This window comes from Haliaeetus albicilla, chromosome 19 (assembly GCF_947461875.1).
Source record: "Haliaeetus albicilla chromosome 19, bHalAlb1.1, whole genome shotgun sequence".
In the NCBI taxonomy this organism is placed as follows: domain Eukaryota; kingdom Metazoa; phylum Chordata; class Aves; order Accipitriformes; family Accipitridae; genus Haliaeetus; species Haliaeetus albicilla.
The window spans coordinates 2,710,711-2,731,132 of record NC_091501.1 but is presented as its reverse complement, the minus strand read 5'-3'; the positions used below and the strand labels follow the sequence as shown (position 1 = coordinate 2,731,132).

Here is a 20,422-nt window from a genome sequence, read left to right as displayed (position 1 = left end):
TTTACCTTGACCTATTTATTCAATCACCAGTTCTTCTGGCTCTGACATGGTGCTTTCCTGCATGCTTCTTTTTCCTTACATTGCCTACATCAGAAGTCTACCACATAAATCACATGGCAACCAAATACAACTCAAGGGGAAGTGTACAGTCTTCTGGGGCTGTGTGGAGGGAATGGAGGAAAAAAAGCACCTGTCTCGCAGATGAACAGAGCAGCACAAGTGCCTTCAAAACAGTCCTGCTAATGCCAGCTCTCCTACCAGCAGGAATACCATTAAACTTGAGAGGACTTCATTCCTCCTCAATTCACACCATCCTTACAAGGCTTCCCAAGAAAAGCAGTTTGTTAGTGGGGAAAAAAAGGAGCAAGACTTAGAGTAGAAGTCACTTAGTGGGCAGTGAGGGAGGGAAAAGAAGAAAAAGACTCTCTTCTCCCTTCCATCAACCATCCTCCACTTTTGGAGGATTCATCTCCCCACTGCTTGCTGCAGAATTAACACAGGAAGAATCTTTCCTTTAAAATGAAACCACTTCCCGAATCAGATGGGTTTTCTGAATCAAGAACTTCCTTTTTTCTCCCCTCTCTCCGTGGATTATCTCAGACAAAAGCCCAAAGTACTATCAGCTTCTCACTGCTCATTTCAGTCCCCTCAAACAGAGATGTGTGCTCGGAGATTCCCCTAAAAAGCTGCTGGGATGGAAATGCATTTGTGGATTTGCATTTCAGAAGTAGCCAAGGAGCCCCCGTTAGCTCGTAGAGGTACGCACGTACAGTTTCCTTCACTGATGCAAACTCATGAGATGTGGTCAGAGGGAAGACGAGAGGAAGGGTGGAGTCAGAGGGCAACCCGCCCCCCAATGCTGCTGCGATTTTGGTCACTGGCTCCAAGTCGTTTCAGTTCTGTGAAGCATCTGAACAAGCAGAAGGCAAGGAGGAGCAACACTTCTCTTGAAAATATATTGCACTCTGCAGGATGGACTTTTGTCCTGCTGGTAAGCCTTGACTGTCTTTTGCCCTGTTTTCTGTGGGGGCTGTGCGCTCAGTTTGAGGGGGCAGAGCACACCGTGAAATCCCAGCAGCTAGAGTGGATGCTGCAGCTGGTGGCTGGAGGAATGAGGTGGTGGAAGATCCCTGGTGGTGCAGTTAATTGCTTGCCAGCCTTCTGCATTAGGCATGGTTTTCTTCTTACTTGCTCTCCCGTAAGGAAACTCCTTTCACATTGGAGAAATTTCCCACTGATTTGAATGGCCTTTGTGCTGAGAGTGTCTACTGCTTGTGCTGGTGATCCTGAGCTGAGAACTGACTCAGGGGTATCAAGGGTATATGTGACACTTGGGATGAGCACCTATAAGCTTTGGCTTCTCTTCATGCAACTCTAGCATGGCTTGCAAGCTCCTCAGCGGCGTTTCCCTACAGCCCCCAGGAGCTGGTTTGCCTTTGAGGAGCCTCTCATGCAGTTGGGTATCCCAGTGCAACATGCTTGCAAGGCTTTTTGGTACTGGGGCATCTCTTGTGTATATCCATGTTAAAGGTAAATGACTGTATTTGGATTCTACCAACACCAAGTGACCTGCAGGTGGGCCTGCCTGGTCCTGAAATAATCTCAAAAGGCAGATGTTGGGGGCGGGGGGGCAGAGATAAGCCACATCTGAGGAACTGAGAGAGATCTTGGGTTTTATTTCCTACTTTAGCAGGTGGTAAATAAAGTGGTTGGGATTCAGCAGGGAAAGGCATCCTGCCAGACTGAACGTTTCTAGCCTCTGGCTGAGGAAGCTCTGAGTGTGTGTCTGTGCAAAGGCAGCAGATAGGGAGAGCCGAATAGGAACAGCCTGAACAAGGGCCAGGAAGAAAAGGGATCATCTTGCACTGGCCCTGCTTTGTCTGACTCCCTGTCCTCACAGGCTTTTGCATATAGGATATAGAGCACAGAGTGAAGGGAAAAAGCAGTGCCCGGTCCTAGGTGGGCACGCTCAAACCGCAAAGCAGCCTTGCTTGTCAGGGAAATTGGTGGGACCTATGGGAGCTGAGCTGTTGCCAGCATCTGGCTATGAATGTTGGTGAAGGTGGATCCCATCGGATCACCCAGCCCTCCCCACCTGAAAGCAACAGTGGACAAAGCTTCTGCAGGACAAGCTGGGCGGGGGAGGGGGGGGGTACCTCATGTTTCACTACTTATATTGGGATGTGCTTTCCACAGAAACTGAGGCTCTCAGCACTGATGGTCGGACACAGTCATTCACTCAAGTTATGTGTTACTGAGTTAATTATGTCTTAAAGTTACACACTGCAATAGCACAATGAGCTCCTGCTCAGGGACGACGTGGGTTTGCTCAGCTCTGGCTGGAGGCAGAGCTGGGAGCTAGGCACTGCCTGAAGAGATGTGCTGGTTCTGACTGATGTCTTTGCTCAGTCCCAGCCTGTCACTTCACCGCTGCGTGGGAAAGTGGGTTGGTTTGATGCTGCTCTACCTTGGGAGCCAAGGCTGCCGCCAGATGCAGTTTTCCAGTGAGCTTTAGAGCACTGGATGTGTTTAAAGTTGCTCGGTTGTGGCATGATTTTCCTGAAGGTCAGAAATGCACATACACCTTTTCCTGGCGTCACTCCTACCTGGAGGTGCAATGGTCCTGTTAGGTACCTGTCTGCCACCGCTGCGTGCAGATGAGACATGTGTCTGTGGGGAGGCTGCTTTCCCTGCAGTGGATGTCCTCTTCCAGCTTCCTTCAGGACCTTCTAGCGACTGTCTGGGTGAGGCCACAGAGCCAGTATGCCAAATCCTTGAGCTGGGTGTGTGAAACATGGGAGAGCAGACTTGTACCATGGTATCATGTGCTAGGATGTGTAGGGTGAGAGCCACAGGCAAAAGTGCCTGGAAGCTATCCTGACTGCTGTAAGTTGACTTGTGGGATAAGGGGACCGGGAGACAACACAAATTCTTCTTCACACCTTTCCCCCCATAGCCGGAGTGTGCAAATTAAACCTGTGTGAGGTCCGTGTTGAATTTCTTCAGACACAAACTGGAAGAGAACTGTGGAGTGGCTGCAGGAGGGAGGCAGATTGGGCTGGAGGAAATTGAGGAGCTGGAAAGCTTCCTGGTATCTGCCTGGTACTAGCCTGGAACCTGGCTGGGGAGGTGGTGGTCTGTGCTGGAAATGACTCAGCAGCCATATCAAAAAAAGAAAAGGAATTTCACTTCTTCCATCAGACAGTCTCATCCAGGCAAGAAGGTGCCCATCAGGCTGCTCTGCTTGTGTGTTGCCATGGGTGGAGGTGCCCAAACCCTTTAGCAGCCACACTCAGAACCCTACATTGACTTGCAAATGGGCCAGCTGAACCTCTGCTGTTATACTGTGGGTGGGTAGCACATGGATGGTCTGTAACAGTGCTACAGATGCAGTCATTCTTCATAACCCTCCTCTGCTGTTTCTGCAGTCCATCCTTCCAGCTCTCCTGGGTAGTCACTGCCCACTTACCTCTGTGCTCCAAAAGCTATCTTCCTAGTCGTATGCTTTTGTTTGGGATTGAAAGCCTCACTTAGCACCCGGACGGCTCTGCACAGCCCTTTGCAATGGGAAGTGAGACCAGCAAACACAATACTCTGCTGGCCATCTGAGTACCCAGGCTTTTGGGTAACTCTGACCTGCCGTCCAGATGGGGAGGCTGAGGGCGTAAGTCACCACAATTGGAATTGAAGTCTGTGTTCTGTTTTGAGCGACAGCACTAAAAATACAAGACTGGGAAATTCACAAAGAACTGGCAGGTCTTTCTATCTGTGTCTGCCCTGAGACTGGGGAAACAATCTCAAGAGAAGGTGTAAGCCCCACAAATGTGATGCTGATGTGCTTTCCTTTCAACATCTGCTCTCTGAAAATAAATTCCAAGCAGCAACTTCATGTCCTCTCTGGAGAGGATGCTAGCCAGTTTTTTAATGTCTTGTGTCTGAACTGGAAGACTTCAGTGTTGGTTTGACTGACAGCATCCCCCTGAAACCTGCGGGTCTTTTCGTGGGGTGTTCTTCATTGGCGTGAGATTTCCCCCTGTGCAGAGAACCCTGACCAGGGCTATGCTTCATCTGTGTCCTGACCTAGCCCTAGAGGGAAGTGGAACTTGGTGGTACTGAGGCTTTTGACGAGGCTGAAGCTGTTCCTCAGTCCCCTAGTGCAGGGATGAATTCCCTCTGCCATTGCAAAGGTCTGGAGTGAGCCAGGCAGTGTGTCACTCGGAGTGTCCCTCTCCTGCCAGCTCCGCTCATTCTCAATGTGGAGAGGGAAGGAAAGGCAAAACAGCCTGCTCTCATTATCTCGTCTGCTGCTTGCCCAGCTGCCTCTGCTGCCTTTGCTGCTTTTCTGTGGACGTTTCCCCAAACAAGCCTTTTGTGTTCGCTGCCCCTAACTGTAGACCCCAATGTGTGCAATAACATTGATGAATGGCCTCAGAACAGCCTTGAGCAGAGCATTACGCTGTCTGTTAGGGAAGCAGAGTAACATGTAGGTGCTGACCTCAGAATTATTTTCCAAGGCAATCAGGGACTTCAGCTGCTTAGGAAACTTAGGAAACCTTACAAGGACCCTCTTTGCAGCTCAGTCTAAGGTGCTCTGAAAATTTGATCCATCCATTTTTTAACTTACTATGTCACCTTTTGCTATTTTTTTATCCCTTGATTCCCTCCCCTTCTCCATGACTTGTACGCTTTTTCTCCCCCGCCGTCCCCACACACACAGTCCTTCCCACACTTTTCTCATTCTGACAAACTGGACAGATAAATCACTCAGGACTTGGGGTTTTCAGATGTTCAGGAGGAACGGGGACTGAGTTATTTACAGTCATGGTGGGGATCGTGTGGGTGAGATGGTGTCCTCTGGGAGCCTCATATCTCTTTGAGGTGCTTTAGGCTGCTTCAGTAGACACAGAACAACTGAAGCAAAGCAACCAGCCACACCACAGACTTTGCTGATGGGGTGGGGGAAGAGAAGGTTCCTCAGGTATGTTCTGCTACGGTGCTTTTGTGGAAAGAAATACAAGACAAAGGGTCTTAGTGATAATTTGTCAAGGAATCACCACAGTGATTCCACAATTACCAGACCCCATAGGGGTGAGAGAGATAAAGCTGAGGGGACCAAGGTGTTGGCCTCACCTCCTGCAGATGCTAGAATGGCAGGAGACATAAAGTAAGCTGAAAGACCCAAGCACCGCTCACAAGCGCAGGATTGACATTCAAGGGGAAGTCAGCAACCCGCCTAACAAGCAGCAAAGCCACTGCATGGGGGGGGGGGGCTTGTTGTTGTTGTTGTTTCTTTTTGGTTGGTTGGTTTTGGTTTACTTGCTTGCTTGCTTGTTTGTTTATTTGTTTTCCCCTCACATACAGATTTGGCTGTTGCGAGCTGCTGGATGCCACAGGTTTTCTTTCCCTCTTGACCAGCTTCAGCAATCAGCTTTCAGCTCTTCAGGAGGGCTGCTCGCAGAGCTGGGAGGGGACATGGGTCCTTCCCAGCCCTGGCTTCATGCTGGCTTCTTGCCCAGTGCTTTCCTCCCAGAGGCTCAGCAGCCTCTCCCCAGGGAATGCAATGCTTGAAAACAGCAGGAGAGAGGCTGCAGCCTGAGAAGAGTGATAGGACAGACTTAGCACAGAGAAACCCAACCAGCTGGGAGGATGGGGGGAAGATTAGGATCGGGTAAGGCAGATCTCTCTGAGCTGTTGCGGCCATGACAGGAAAGAAGCATGTAAGCTCTGAGATAACTGCCCTTGTCCCCTTTTCCTTCTGTCTGTCTTGGCTAGTTCCTTCCCCTTTTTCCCCACTCATATTTATAGCAGTTGTTTTGCATGTGAGATCCACACTAAGAGAATTTCCAAGGCAGCTGGTACTACTTCCCCTTTTTCCAGGAAGACAGGAGGCCCAGGGGATTTTGGCTTATGAAACAGTGGAGCAGGGCATCCAGTGACCTGACCTAGCTTCCTAGGGAAGCTTTGGTTTAGGTGCAGCAAGGACCCTGTCTGCAAGTTCTGCAGTGACCTCCCAGGAGCTCCAGTGCTCTCAGCCTTGTGTGAGCCCCTTGGTTTTTTCCTGGGGCTCACCATCTGCTTTGCCTCTCTAGGGCTGCAGCCTCCTCTTTCTCCTTGCTGAAGAGGCTGTGCTTCACCTGGATTATATTTAGCACCAGTGCTGTCACCCCAATTCTTCTAAGTCTTTTATGAATCATTTTGTGGTTGCCTTGGCTCTGCTGGTATCTATTTAACTTCCTGTACATGACAAGGAAGCCTACTCATATTTCTGCATTGTCTGTAGTCCATAGAACAGCCTCCCACAGATGCTCCTTCTTCAGCAAGGCTTTCATCCCCCCAGATCCTGCCCTCAAACTTGAAAAACCTTGATTCTCTCTCTTAAGCCATTTCTGACACTAGCTGTGGTGGATCTATCCATGAAGCCAGTGGCTCTTCATGGGAGGTTTGGATGGAGATGAAGTATTTAGGTCACAGCTTTTCAGCACGTAAAGATGACTGACGTAAAAACCACCAAAAAGCATTTGGTAAGACCTCTTCATTGTGCTCATGGTGAGCAAAATCAGTTGAGTAGGTGGGGTGGATTGCTACAGGGTTAGATCAGAGGGCTATCAGCACAGCAGCTGGCTGCTAGGAGGACTATATGGGTTTGTGCTGCTCGCTCTGGACTGAGAACCATTTGCAGGGAAAAGCTGAGGTGCAGTGGCTGCAACAGCAGGGAATACAGATGCTAAAACACAGAAATCAGAGTTGCTGGGGCATGACCCTAGGAGAGGATAGGCGCTGAGAGGCTGAGGGAGCTTTTCGTGTGATATGTTGGCCACAGTGCTATTCTCACAAGCATCTTTGCTCTTCCAGGGTCAACTGACTTGAGTGAGGCTGAAGAGGCCGAAATAGAGACAATCAGGCAGCACAGACAGGAGCTTTTGGAGGACATTAAGGTAAGGACCATCCTGTTCCTCCTGTTCTGCCTAGCCTTTTCAAAACTGTCTTCACCAAGGAGCATCTTCACGTAACAGTCCAGGCCATGAAGAAGTGCTCCTGCACAGGAGACGTTTGCTCTGGCATGATCCAACTTGAATTCAGAACTTCAGGCTGCCCTGGCATATTTGCCACCAGTGTGCATCCAACCTGTGGTACTCTCTGCTGCAGGAGTCATCAACTACCCTAATGGGATTTTTGAGAAAGACTGGTCAGCTCATTAGCAGGGATGAGCTGGGACTGCATATTAGGATTGAGTGTGACTTTACTAAGTCATACTGGCAGGGATCTGGCTCAGCATTTGTGATTATTTTTAATTACTGATTACCCGCTAATGACGTATCCGTCCTAGTTACCTGCTACATCCCCCTGTGTTTATCAAACTTTTGTTTGGTTTGTGGACCTCTAACAAGTCCTCCACGAAGGATCTTGTCTCTTTAGAGAGGTGTGATGGCAGGACCTACCACACAAGTTTCCATGGTTGAACTTGCTTTTCTTCTTTTCTTTTAGCAGACACAAACATTTCTCCACTGACTCCTAAGATGTCTGAAAGTGACAGATTCAAAGTCAGTAATATTGCATCGCAGACATGCATGGTGCTTTACACTTTCTATTCTGTTCTGCCTCCACCATCGTGGAATGTCGTCTCCCATTTGAGAGACCGTATTGCACTGATTCATTGGACTTGCACTGATTTTCCCACAACATGAAGATGTCCAGATGCCTGGGGAGTAGGTGCAATACTTCCTTGCATAGAGTAACAGAATAAGCCAAACTACTTATTACTTCTCAGGCTTCCAGAGTCACCATCTCCACTGCGAATCAGAATGGTGTCTTGTCTCTTCTTGCAAAACAGGCTACAAATGTATGTGCATGTGGTTTGCTTATGTGTGGTTCTTATCTCTTCAGTTTTCAGAATAGGCAATGGGCACTGTAGGGGGCAGGATAGCTGAATAGGAATGTTACATTTTTTACCCACTATGGACAGAGAAAAGCTGCTAGACTTCACAGACCCGTACTCTAAATCCCAAAGCCGTTAACTAATGGGGTATACATTGCCCAGTGGAGCAGGATGAGTTTAGGTGAAAGAGTACCTAGAACTAGAGACATTTTCCCAGGTGGATTTCTTCAGAAAGTATCAAGCAATACCCGTTAACACAAAGACTTGGGGGGATGTCTGGTGGGGTGAGAGGGAGGAGGGGAGAGGATGGGTCTCGACTTGCCAGTTACACTGCCAAAAGACAGCAGTGAATAAAATAACAAAACTGATAAACATTTGAAATTCAGGAGCTAAGATCACAGCTTTGTTACATTTATGCAATACCTAAAGCTTAGGAAGGTATAGTCCCACCTCTGGAGACTGATGAAGCTCAACAGAATGAAGGCCAGAGCAAAACTGAAATCCAGAAGCTCTTTTAAGTTATGGGATATTGGAGAACTTCAGTTTCTGTCTCTGCGTGCATATTGTGGCCATATCCTCGCCCCTTGTTGAGACAAGATCTGTCATAAAACAACCCTTCTTCCCCTGCCAATTCTGGTTTGTATGGGGAAGAATTTGGGTGATTCCTGGAAGAGAGCTGTGATGCCCTCTGGCTCTGAGGAGGACTGTAACTGCAGGATGGAAGCAAGGAGATATAGACATCTTCATTTCCTTGGTAACACGGAATATCCAGCCAAGAAGGCCATGGTCTGCCATGGGCCTAAAGGAAATGGAATTCTACAACTGATTTTTTTTTTTTTTTAAATTTGGCAGTGATTACTCTCTTTTACTCCTTCTCTCTTCTTTCTCCACCTAAAGACAGGTATCTGCTCAATGGTATTTGAATGATAGGTATGTTAAAAACTCTGTGTTTCACAATGTGGCCACTTCAGGTTCATATTGACCTCACAGCTACTGGTTCTACTTCCCCTTTCCTGGATGTGTAGCATGGCTATGCAAAATAAAAGCTAGAAGGAAATGGGCATGATGGAAGGAGTCTCACATCTGACATTGTTTGAGGAACTGAAATCAACATTGGGGTATGTTCTCTGACACCCTCCCCACTGGCTAAGCTTGTTTTTCCAGCCTTGATTGACAACAGACTTGAGAACTTCATTCTGCCCCTCTCTCCCATTGTTTTCATCTGGAATCCAGCAGGGTCACCCCAGAGTAGTGCCCATTTCATAGACATCTTTGGCTGTTGTGACCATCTGACCAGTCCTTCTCCTGTGATTGAGGGAAGAAGTAAGAGATGCTCTGTATGTGTCTGCTGGTTTTCCCTCCATCGCCTTCATCCTCCTGATATTTCTTTTGCAGAAGCTAAAGGAAGAGATTGCTCAAGTGTTTGCGGAAATTGAGTGCTTCCAAAATGCAGAGAAGAGGAAAGAGGCAGACAATAATCCTGGGGAGCAGACCAGGCAAGTGGGACATGATGGGTATTTCTTTTTTTACGAACTCTCTGTCTTGATGTTGAGAAAACAAAAAGCCACTGAATGGATTTGGATCACAACAAAGACAGGGAAATGAGGCCAGGAATACCCTTTTCTGCTGTGAGATTTCTCTTTATTCCTAGATAGTCAGACACCTGTTCTTGCGATATCTGAGTTACCTTGTGAGTGAATTGAAACATGGCCCTTTATTCCAAGTTTGACTTTCCTTCTTCGCGTTTGCAGCAAACTATCACAGAAGGATAAACTGTCCCTGGGCAGGAAGAAATTCAACATGGACCCTGCAAAGGTAGGATTTGTTCATTCTACCTATGAGGAGAAAGCTGGGAGGAAAAGCTTCTCTTGGCTACTGGTCCACTTGCAGCCACCCATGTCAAAGGAACTATGGCATGGGACTGTGGGGATGGTTTCCAGTTAGGCTTCCAGTTAGTAGCACCCTTCATCCTGTCCCTGAATAAGGTCTTCTGATGTGATCAAACTGTGTTGCCTCCCCCCCCATCATGTGCCTATAGGCCATCCCATCAGATGCCACCCAAAACTAAGAGAAATAAAGGGAGGATGGTTTAACACTGCCAATGTGTCAGGAGAGCCAAGCCTCCTTCAGCCCAGCTCTTCTTGCCTGTGAGAGGCTGAGAGTTGGCCATAGTGGGATGGAGGAGGATGAAGTAAGAAGAAGGTGAGAAGTTTTGAGAGTGTGTCAGGTTCCTTGGCTCATTCAGAACAGAAGAGGACAAGCTGCCTCTGTCATTTTGGAAGTCGTTTTGGTTTTGGTAGTACTGGATGGACTGTGGAGTGAATCCAGGTTTTCCACTTTCTGGGACTCCGACCAGTGAGGTCCAGACACCAAAACCTTCATGCCTCTGCAGAAAGCTCTCAAATTGTCATGATTAAGTAGAGAAGATGTGAGAAAGACAGTTTCCTCTTCCTTCCTCCTCACTGATGAACGATTATTTTTGCACTCTGTAAGGAAAACCACAAGCTGCGATTGAACAGTTGCTCCTCAGCAGCTAACCACCACAGCTAGCATCTTGCGTGGCTGCTCGTCTGAGTGACAACTTTTCATGCCTCCTCCTCTGCCCTGCTGAGACCCTCAAGATGCCTTCCCCAGTATCCCCACCACAGGTGGAGTGCTTGCCAGTCCCCTGGACATCCCTCTGCCAGTGGGAGCTGTCTTAGAGCAGTGATACCGGGACTTACAGCCTTGCGTGAGAGCAGGTTCCATTTTGCCTTTCTGTTTGACCTTGGTTTGAGGTCCTAGAGGGATCTCTCGCTGTGGCACTCTGCTATGCTGTGCAGAAATATGTGAACTAGCTCTGACCCCAAACCAGTTTAGCTTTATTAGTTCAATGCTGATCAGCCCGGTCAAAATGTTAAACTATGTGCCTATATTATTGTCGTGGTTTAACCCCAGCCAGCAACTAAGCACCATGCAGCCGCTCACTCACTCCCCCCCATCCAGTGGGAGGGGGGAGAAAATCAGGAAAAGAAGTAAAACTCTGGGGTTGAGATAAGAACGATTTAATAGAACAGAAAAGAAGAAACTAATAATGATAATGATAACACTAATAAAATGACAACAGTAGTAATAAAGGATTGGAACGTACAAATGACGCGCAGGGCAATTGCTCACCACCCGCCGACCGACACCCAGCCAGTCCCCGAGCGGCGAATCCCTGCCCCCCCCACTTCCCAGTTCCTAAACTAGATGGGACGTCCCATGGTATGGAATACACTGTTGGCCAGTTTGGGTCAGGTGCCCTGGCTGGGCATGAGAAGCTGAAAAATCCTTGACTCTAGTCTAAACACTACTGAACAACAACTGAAAACATCAGTGTTATCAACATTCTTCACATACTGAACTCAAAACATAGCACTGTACCAGCTACTAGGAAGACAGTTAACTACATCCCAGCTGAAACCAGGACAATTATGCAGATGTCTGTTTATTGCTTCCCTTTTGCTACATGCTGAGAGGTAGCTGCAATGCAAGGAACTTTCTTTGCCCCTCCTTGCTAAGGTTACACTTCACCCCTGCAGTGCTGATATACTTTAAATGAGTTCCTACTTCCAAGATCTCAGGGCAAGTTCCTGAAGCTAGTGGACATAAGCGTTAGGAATCTGGCTGAACAAAACCTTTTGGGAGAAACATTTTCTTCTGGAAAATGGAGCCCCATCATCACAGCAATGCTTTACAAAAATTAAATTGATCTTACCAAAGTTCTGTCTGGGGAAAAAGAAGGGAAAATAGTGTGGAAAAATCTCACAAATGTTTCAATTTCTCCTTTTGAAACTGCTTTTTCTTTGGGGCATTTTAGAAATAGTTTCTTATATATTACAAGGCAAAGTGAATTGATTCTGTTGAAGTAGAACATTTTGACGGATCTAAAACAATTTTCATTCCTTTATTGTATTTTGTGAGGAGAATTGCAATGTGGTCTGGAGAGCTGCAGTGGTTTTAGATATTGTTAAGAATCTGAACAAAACCTCAACTTTCTGTGACTTTGAAAATCATGAAATTCCCTCTAAAATAGGATGTTGTCTCTTTGCACAGCCAAACTCAGACCATCTATATCCCTTAAAAAACATATTCCATCCTTACTGGCTGGGGAAGATGGAGCTGAAAAGATTGCAGACTTCTGTGTTCTGTGGCATAGAAGAATATTCAGGAAAAAAATAATTTTAAGTTGTCTCAAGCCCATATTTTTGTCTGAGTACGTTTTTTTATAATGTCTTCTTTCAAACAACATTTTTTTCTTTAAGTTAATTTGGGAAAAAAATGACATTTAGGAACAGAACACTAAGATATTTTGATTGAAAATGTTAAAATGAATTATTTGACTTTCCCTTTTTGGACTTTTAACTTACATTGCCCTTTTTTGTTTACTTGAGTTTCCATCCCAGTGAAACATTTATCCAAATCTAAGCATGAAATAGAAGTGGTATTGACCCACCATGGTGGATGAAGAGGGATGGAATAAGGGTGGGGACATGGCTGTGGTCTCCCATAAAGGGGCTGGGGAGCAACAGAGGAGGCAACATCATCAAAGCCAAGGAAGGCTGATAGCAGTGTTGGGGTCCTACAGAGCTGTCTTACCTCACTGTCTTGCTTCTCCTCCCCCAGGGGATCCAGTACCTGATTGAGCAGCAGGTATTGTCCTCAGACCTGCAGGAGATTGCCAAATTCCTCCACAAGGGTGAAGGCCTGAACAAGACAGCCATTGGGGATTACCTGGGTGGGAGGTGAGCAACCCAGCCAGGATGAGGAGGTCCTTTGGATGCCCTGTCCTGCCTGGCCCCTTTCAACTACCATTTCAGATGACCCCTGGCAGACCTCGGTCGGGTGCCAAGACTGAACACAGCTCAAACTGCAGTGGGCTGGGTGGGCAGTACACCCCGGAGGTTGGAGTGTGGCTAAGGCTGGCTGTATGGGCTACCTTTTCTCCTGCCTGTAATGGGGTCAGTCTTCCCAGACAAGAGTGTGCATCTTGGCTTCTTGTTGGTCAGAGGGGAAGTGAAGGCTGGAATGGAGCTGGGTGCATGTTGTCACGCCAAAGGGCATCAAAACTGAGCAGGGTCAAAGCTGTCTTCTGAACTTTTCCCTCTATCCTCTCCCAGGGACCCCACAAACATTCAGATCCTCCAAGCCTTTGTGGCATGTCACCAGTTCGCCAACCTCAACCTGGTGCAGGCTCTGAGGTGAGTGACCATGCAGGACGCAAGAGAAGGAGCAGGAGCCTGCTCAGCCACTGGGTCTTACCCCCCAGGAAGGTTGTGAAGCCTTACTGGCCTGAAATGGGGCTTCCCAAGGCCCTGCTGCATGTGTTTGCTCCAAGACTGTTGCTTCGTGAGGTGTTAACACCTTTTCCTGGGGGAACTCTTTCATGGCCCCTTGACTGGACTGGCCATGTGCAGAGAAGATGGGAAAAGCCAAGTGGGTCACTGTGGCTTCAATGGCTAGAGGGATGGGGCAAGTTATTTTTTGCACTGGGAAACATGTCTGTCCACAGTGTCCGTTCTGTCAGTGACAAAGTGACTCTGTCTTAGGGCATCTTGTTTTCTTATAGGCCAGCCTCTTGGCAGGAGTCTTGATGTCTCTGCTGCCTTGCAGGGCACTCATTAGGGAAGAGGAGCCATGATTTCCAGGATGCTTACTTCTGCTTCCAGCTTTTAGGGTGTTTGAGGCTGATGACCTCAGGCAATTTCTGGAGAGAGGAGCAGAGCTCCTGCTTCATGCACTGTGTTGTCTTCCCAGTCTGATGGGATGACTTCTTTTATTTTCCCAGTGTCCCACGGGTTGAGGGAAGGGATGAATGTCCCTTGCACCCAATCTGACTAATTCTCTGGCATGCTGCTCCTGACAGACAGTTCCTATGGAGCTTCCGGCTGCCTGGGGAAGCGCAGAAGATTGACCGGATGATGGAGGCCTTTGCCAACTGGTACTGCAAGTGTAACCCTGGAGTATTCCAGTCCACAGGTAGTTATGGGGAGAAGAAGGCCTGTAAAGCTGAGCTCCACTGCTTGCTAGGGAAAGGAGCCATCCTTTTCCATTCACAAAGCACAGAGGTCATCACTTGGAAGTGTGGATGTTTGCCCTTAAGATGAAGGAGGTAGCCCAGTTCCTGTGAAGCTTTTCAGTAGGCTGAGGGTCTTCAGTCCTCCTTGTGCTACTGTGCCCCAGTCCATCCCCATGGGCAATAGACGTGAGAAGTGCTCCCAGCCCCACATGAGGTATATACCTCATCGCAGCAAGGATAGCAATGACAGACATGTGTCTGTAGAAGCTTTCCTGCTGGCAGAGCCATTATCAGACCAGATCTACCCGACTTGCCCCATTAACCTGAGGGGATGGAATCACCTCCATACAGGGGATCAGCTCTGTCCCTCTTTCTCCTAGCAGAGGGGATATCTCCCTTTTCCTCCTACAGCTGAGAGGATGACGCTGTTCTCCAGTGACTGGAAACCAAGCTGCCTGTTAGGGTGTGGATTGATCTGCCTTCTAAGACAAGTGCCACCCATCCTGGTTTTCTTTCTTGTTGCCAGATACGTGTTATATACTCTCCTTCTCTATCATCATGCTTAACACCAGCCTGCACAACCCCAATGTGAAAGACAAAACCCCCTTTGAAAGGTTTGTATCCATCAACAAAGGCATTGACAATGGAGAGGACCTGCCAGAAGAGCTCTTAAAGGTAAGAAGACCTCCCATTTTTCTCATCAGTCCCTCTTTTCTCTCTGGTTTGGGGTCCACTGAGAATCAAAGGTCCACAGGTCTCAGTGTCATACAGGTCTACTGACCTTCTGCCATACAAGGGGAAGGGCTGCGCGAGGAAAGAGGGCAGTATGTACAAAAGCAAAGCTGGAAAATGTGGAAACTGCTTCGGAGAGGGGCTGCACACACGCTTGTTGATGAGGACATGGAGCAAGAGAGACAGGGCTGAAGACATTCAGGGAACAGCAGTATCAGTTTAAGAAAGTTTGTGCTTTTAAGTGTGTCCGTGTAAGAGAGGAACAGATACTGTAACTGTGTGAGAGAGGAAGACATGAGCTGCGGGCGTCTGTGTGTCATGTAGGCACGAAGCTGTGTGAACAGGACACCCACCTCGCTGGGAGGTAGCTGGGCACCTGACTCTTTTGGCCAGCTTTGAAAGTCCCAGCCCCCAAGGGGACTGTCTGTTTCTTGTGTGTTTCTGTGTGTGTGAGACAATGTCACCGTGGCCCAGATTATGAATCCCTTTCCCTTGTTCATACGTAAATGTCTCAGCTGACACCAGTGTGCCCATCAGTCAGGACACCAGTGCCTGACCTCTTTTACACCAGGATATAGCTTTGAGTGAGTAGAACCAACAAGTCCCAAATGACTGTCAGGGCCTCTTCCAGCATCTCATCCACCATCTGTAAAGCTCTCAGCAGGTCCGTGGTGTCTCTGATCCCAGAAAATGAAGATGCAGCACGGGGGAGACAGAGACAGGGGAAGCATCCATTAGCAAAGCTGGAGCTACCATTTTCCCGAAGGGTCAGCAACCATGGGACCTGCCCTATGAGGCAGCCTGCCTGCATGTGTCTAGCTTTACCCAACCAACCTGGGGAGAATAACTTGTGTCAAAGAGGCTGCCTACATCCCACACTTGGGTTTGCTAAGAATCATCCCCTCAGGGTGAAGGCTTTAGATTTTTCTCCAGAGTGTCATTTCTTGCAGGCAATTTGAGGGAAGTTGCAGGAGCCTGTAGTTTCATTTTTTTTCTTGGCTTCGGATTTGTGTAATAAATGATAGCAAATCCAATGATGTGAGCAACATTTTTGTATCCCTTGAAAGCTAGTAACCTGCCTCCCTGTCACTGCTGTTATGAATGTCACCCTTGTGTCCCTCTGCAAAAGCCTTGGTTCTACGAAATGTGCCTCCTTGTGGTCATGTAGATGTGTGTGTTGGTCTCTATATAGAAGTTCTCAGCAGAGTGTTTGGCACCACAAACCCAGGGCCTAAATGGGGCTGCAGTCTCTGCCGTGTCGTGTCGTGTGTGTGTGTCCCCCATGTGCCTTTGTACTACTCACAGCGGCACTCGTGTGACATGCTGGGTTTGGTCACTGCACTCTATGGGTGCACACTTTTGTGTCTGTGACTTTCCAGATTGGGTCTCTTTTTTGGACACAGGATGCAGAAAAGAGCCGGCGATCCCCCTTGAGGCCCTGTGAGGTATAGACTGAGGGCTGCTGTACCCCCAGGGCTCATCTCCCACTCCCCTCCCCATTCACCCACCTGCTCCTGTGGAAACAGAGTGATGAACCAGCTGGACCTAGGAGAGTTTTGTACAAGCTTTGCCAGAAATCTCTTTCTTTCTTTCTTTCTTTCTTTCTTTCTTTCTCTTTCCCCCATCAATGCTCTGGGGCAGAATCTGTTTGAGAGCATAAAGAATGAGCCATTCTCCATACCTGAGGATGATGGGAACGACCTCACGCATACTTTCTTCAACCCTAACCGTGAGGGCTGGCTCCTGAAACTAGGTAAGGAGGAGGATTCCCCTAGCTCCTCTGAATTCCCCGCCTGCCTGCCTCCCACCACAAATCTCCCCCAGGAACCCACCAGCATCTCTGCTGTCCTTCCCTCCCATCCGCTGCAGTGGGGTGAGGCTGACACCTGCCGTCGATCCCAGCTGCCTGCTCTCTCCTCCCAGCTCCTGCAGGCTTTGTCTGCTCAAAAAGGGACTAAAAAAAAGATATCCCTCACCCCTCCCCATTCTCAGCCCCATCAGAGCAAAACTGGCTCCCTGTGTGTGCGTGTCCACCATACGGCATCGCATCAGCGATGAGCACCACGGTTGCTTCCTTGGGGGCTGATCTACACGGAGAGCTGGGAGGGTATGACTGTGTGTGCCTGTCTGGAGACTGGGGGGGCAGGGGGTGTGCATGAAGGACAGCAAAATGTGTGACTAATGCCTTTTGAACCTCACTGCCTTTAGGAGGACGTGTGAAAACCTGGAAACGCCGTTGGTTCATTCTGACCGATAACTGTCTGTACTACTTTGAATATACCACGGTAAAGGCTTAACTCCTGGTTGGGAAACTGTGTCCTGGGTGGTTACGAGCCTCTGAGGGGCCAGGGAGGAGCAGAGGGTGGGAGGCAACTCTTCCCTTCTATCCTACACTCCCAGACTGAACTCAGACCTCCCTTCTCTCCTATGCTGTTTCCTCACCTCTGGTCTTGAGGAGGAGAGGCTGGACACTGCAGCTATTGCTGTGATCTCCTAAGCTCCCCGTTGTGTAAATGGAGGCGGTGTCCTCTCCTTGTCACCCCCACAAAGACACACGGCTGGGAAATCAGAGAGGCTCTAAGAAGTGGCATAGATATGGGGAGCATGCTGGGTATTAATTCATGTTTCCTGCCTTCAGGACAAAGAACCTTTGGGCATTATCCCCCTGGAGAACCTCTCAGTCCAGAAGGTGGATGATCCCAAAAAGCCAGTAAGTCTCCATTGCTTGGTACTCTGCCAACACAGGCTTTCAGGCAGTCAGAGGGAAGAGAGGGTGCACACACCCTACCCTCACCATGCTTCTCGGAGGGAAGGTGCCACTCCAAACTGCCTTGTGCCCCCATCTAAATATGATGGTATCTAAACATGATTGTATTTTACCAGGGAAGATCTGGTGTGAACGTTGAGCTGTCCTTTGGCTGGCTGTATTGTATGTTTTCATGTGTGTTTGTAGGGGGGGTGGAGATCAGTGCACACAGCTGACTCCCTACTCATTTTGCACCAGGAGATGTGGGTTCAATTTGTCTCCCCAGGACTCGCCATAATGAGTTACAGCACATGTAGACCAGACAGTGCTGTGGTGTTAGGAAACCTGCTCAGGAAGTGACATTCTTTGTCTGTGCATCTTTTGTGGATACCCGCTCTTTGATCTGTCACTCTGGGAAAAGTGCCCTCTATCTGTGTGGTGGCAGGCAGAAGAGAGGATGGTTCATCTACTTAAAAGGGGGAGAGACCTTAATGAGTGGAACAGAGTGACAGATCCCAGAAGGTGTTTTCTGATAACTGTTGATGCTCCATCTCTCCATAAAGCCTGTTTTAGTGTCCAGTCATTCACAGGAAGGGTGTATTTACCTAAGAGGGATGGCCTGGAGATCTAACTCATAGGGGGGTTCTTGGGGTGGGGAAGGAAAGGCTCTGTTGAATTTCAGAGACAGAATGCTCTCCTCCCCTTTGGAAGCTCTCTGAGCCTGTCACCCATGGTTGAAGGCAGCATAGTCTCCTTGGTCCACCTTGTCCTCCCCTACAGTTCCATTTTATTCCCTTTCTGACAGAACTGCTTTGAGCTCTTCAATCCCAAATGCAAAGGGCAGAAGATTAAAGCCTGCAAAACGGACGGGGATGGGAAGGTGGTTGAAGGCAAACATCAGTCCTATAAGATCTCAGCAGCCACACCAGCAGAACGTGATGAGTGGATTGAGGCAATACGGTGAGGAGACTGGAACTGGAGGCCTGAGCTTGCCCTTGTTCAGCCCCAGGGACAATTGGTCATGCAGTTTATTTGGTTACCAGAGCTTGAAAAGGGGAGTGGAAAGTTTGCAGTCTAGCAACTGTGGTACCTCTTGACTTTGAAGAGTTTTGAGGTCCCTTCTGGAGAATCTCTAGCCACAGCTAAATACTGTGCTGTAGGTCTGCAGATCTCCAGTCTTACATTTTGGTGAGTGGTGTCTCTGTGCAAGTTCAGTTAGGTTGCCTGTGCTGCTCTCCAGCATTAAATCTCTTACTTTTGCTCCTATTTCGGTTTATTTCCAGGACCAGCATCACACAGGATCCTTTCTATGATCTGGTCTCTGCCCGTAAGAAAAAGATTGCCAGCAAAAACTGAGCCCTAACCTGGTCACTGGCAGCAGGAAGATGTAGTTGTTGGACAACTTCACTCCCGTGCTGGGTTCTTCCAGTGAAGAAATTTGGGAGCATTGGTTCCCTCTGCCTCCCACTTGGCAGGAAGATGACTGAGAGGAAAACTTGCCAGATTTGCTTCTTCCCTTTCCAAACTGAAGGCAGAGGCGCAGGGCGCAATCCACTGAGGACTGTCAGAACTGCGGTCATGGCATTTCCCATGACCAAACATAAAGGCTCAACAGCAACTGGCCTTTGGGTTCTCCCCTATAGCCCCAGGCGTGTATGACAGGATCTGAGAGGACACGAGAATGTCTCCAGAATGTCTCCAGCCCCTCCTGCTATCAAACCAGGCCTGGGTATTTTTGTGTGGGGAACCATGTAGATGCTCTTGGAGCAGCCAAGCATGGTCCAGTCAGTTGCAGAGCAGAAAAGCCCCAGTGGTTTCTCTTCCACAAACAGAAGTGTAGTGGTTGTGGAAAAAGGGCCACTGATATTTAGGACCTCACTGTGAAACTAGAGGCCAAGGGAAGATAAGAAGCCCTCTGTTCAGAAGAGAGCCCTCTCTACCTCTTCCTATACCTGTGAGGGCTGTAATCCTGGGAAGTCCCTGCTCTGTAACTGAGTCATAGGTTTTAGAAAGTTAAAGGTGTTGGAGAGGGAGATAAGGGGTAACTGAGTGTAGAGAGGCTGTGGGACCAGGGAAGCGGCTCTGGGTCTTTTGTCTCTCTGTTTTGTGACTCAGAGCCCACCACAGGTCTCCCTAGGGAAGAAACCTGAACACTAGCTCTTCTCCTGGCTGATGGCTCCCCAACAGAGGTTGCTTCCTTGTACCACTCCAGAGACCCGGGCTTTGTGTGTGAAAGGCCTGCAGCCAGAAGGCATGAAAAATTGGAGGTGCATACACACCACACACACAAGCACACACACAGAGGCATTCCCATCTTCACATACTGGTTTCATCTGAGCGTGGGGGTTTTTGTCTCTTGTGTGAAGAAAGAAATAAAAGTGCTTGAAACAAGCCCAACACTCAGGGTGACATGATCATTTTAGTGATAAAGGCAGAGGATGTAAGGTAAGAGTGTCATGTTCCTGTGCCTAGCAAAGCAGCCTGAGGACCACCGCAGCTCTGCACTGCACCCAAAATGCAGGCAGGCTGAGCACATGGCACAAGCAGGCAGCTGTTGGGCAGCGTGGAAAGGAGAAGTAGTTAATGGGACAAGACAAAAGGTGCAGGGAGCTGTAACACTGCAAACTGGGAACAGCATGGAGGCAAATACCAGACATTCGCTAGACACAATTACACCTGCAGGGTTAAAAGACGTGATAAGCTATTGCGATTTCATCTGTTACCTTTTGGTCTCTTCTAGTAAACACTGGTGCTGTCTCAATCTTTTGCCTTTTATCTTCCTGCAGAGGGCTCTATCTACCAGGCAATCTGCAGCAGGGCCAGCAGAGCCCGATTATTCATTCTAGTTATTTTTGCCCAAGCCACAGGAATGTTGAATTAATTTCAAGAGGCAGGGAGTGTATCTCAGAGTTCAAGCACGCGCTCACCCTGGAGAAGGAATGTGAAGGTTTTCTTCTGCTCGCGCCTGCAAATATCTCCTACGTTGAATCTCTTTGTCACTGATGTGATACGGAGTGAGTTTGCTGCC

The 20,422-nt window shown here is 48.5% G+C and overlaps 1 protein-coding gene across 1 annotated transcript; it reads left to right on the top strand.

Moving 5' to 3' along the window:
- Nucleotides 1–858: 858 nt before the first annotated feature.
- Nucleotides 859–19,785, top strand: CYTH4 (cytohesin 4). The gene is made up of 13 exons (XM_009925996.2): nucleotides 859–991; nucleotides 6,853–6,935; nucleotides 9,272–9,372; nucleotides 9,628–9,691; nucleotides 12,524–12,642; nucleotides 13,018–13,098; nucleotides 13,764–13,876; nucleotides 14,443–14,591; nucleotides 16,290–16,401; nucleotides 16,857–16,933; nucleotides 17,287–17,358; nucleotides 18,200–18,354; nucleotides 18,678–19,785. Exons 1-13 carry the CDS (start codon nucleotides 973–975, stop codon nucleotides 18,748–18,750), a joined length of 1,218 nt encoding a protein of 405 aa, XP_009924298.1. The 5' UTR covers nucleotides 859–972; the 3' UTR covers nucleotides 18,751–19,785.
- The last annotated feature ends 637 nt before the right edge of the window (nucleotides 19,786–20,422 follow it).

Excerpts from the sequence above, each read along its gene's own strand:
- CYTH4 (XM_009925996.2), top strand. Across the intron at positions 13,099-13,763 it reads AACCTGGTGCAGGCTCTGAG|ACAGTTCCTATGGAGCTTCC; the intron begins GTGAGTGACCAT and ends TGCTCCTGACAG. Across the intron at positions 17,359-18,199 it reads TGGATGATCCCAAAAAGCCA|AACTGCTTTGAGCTCTTCAA; the intron begins GTAAGTCTCCAT and ends CCTTTCTGACAG.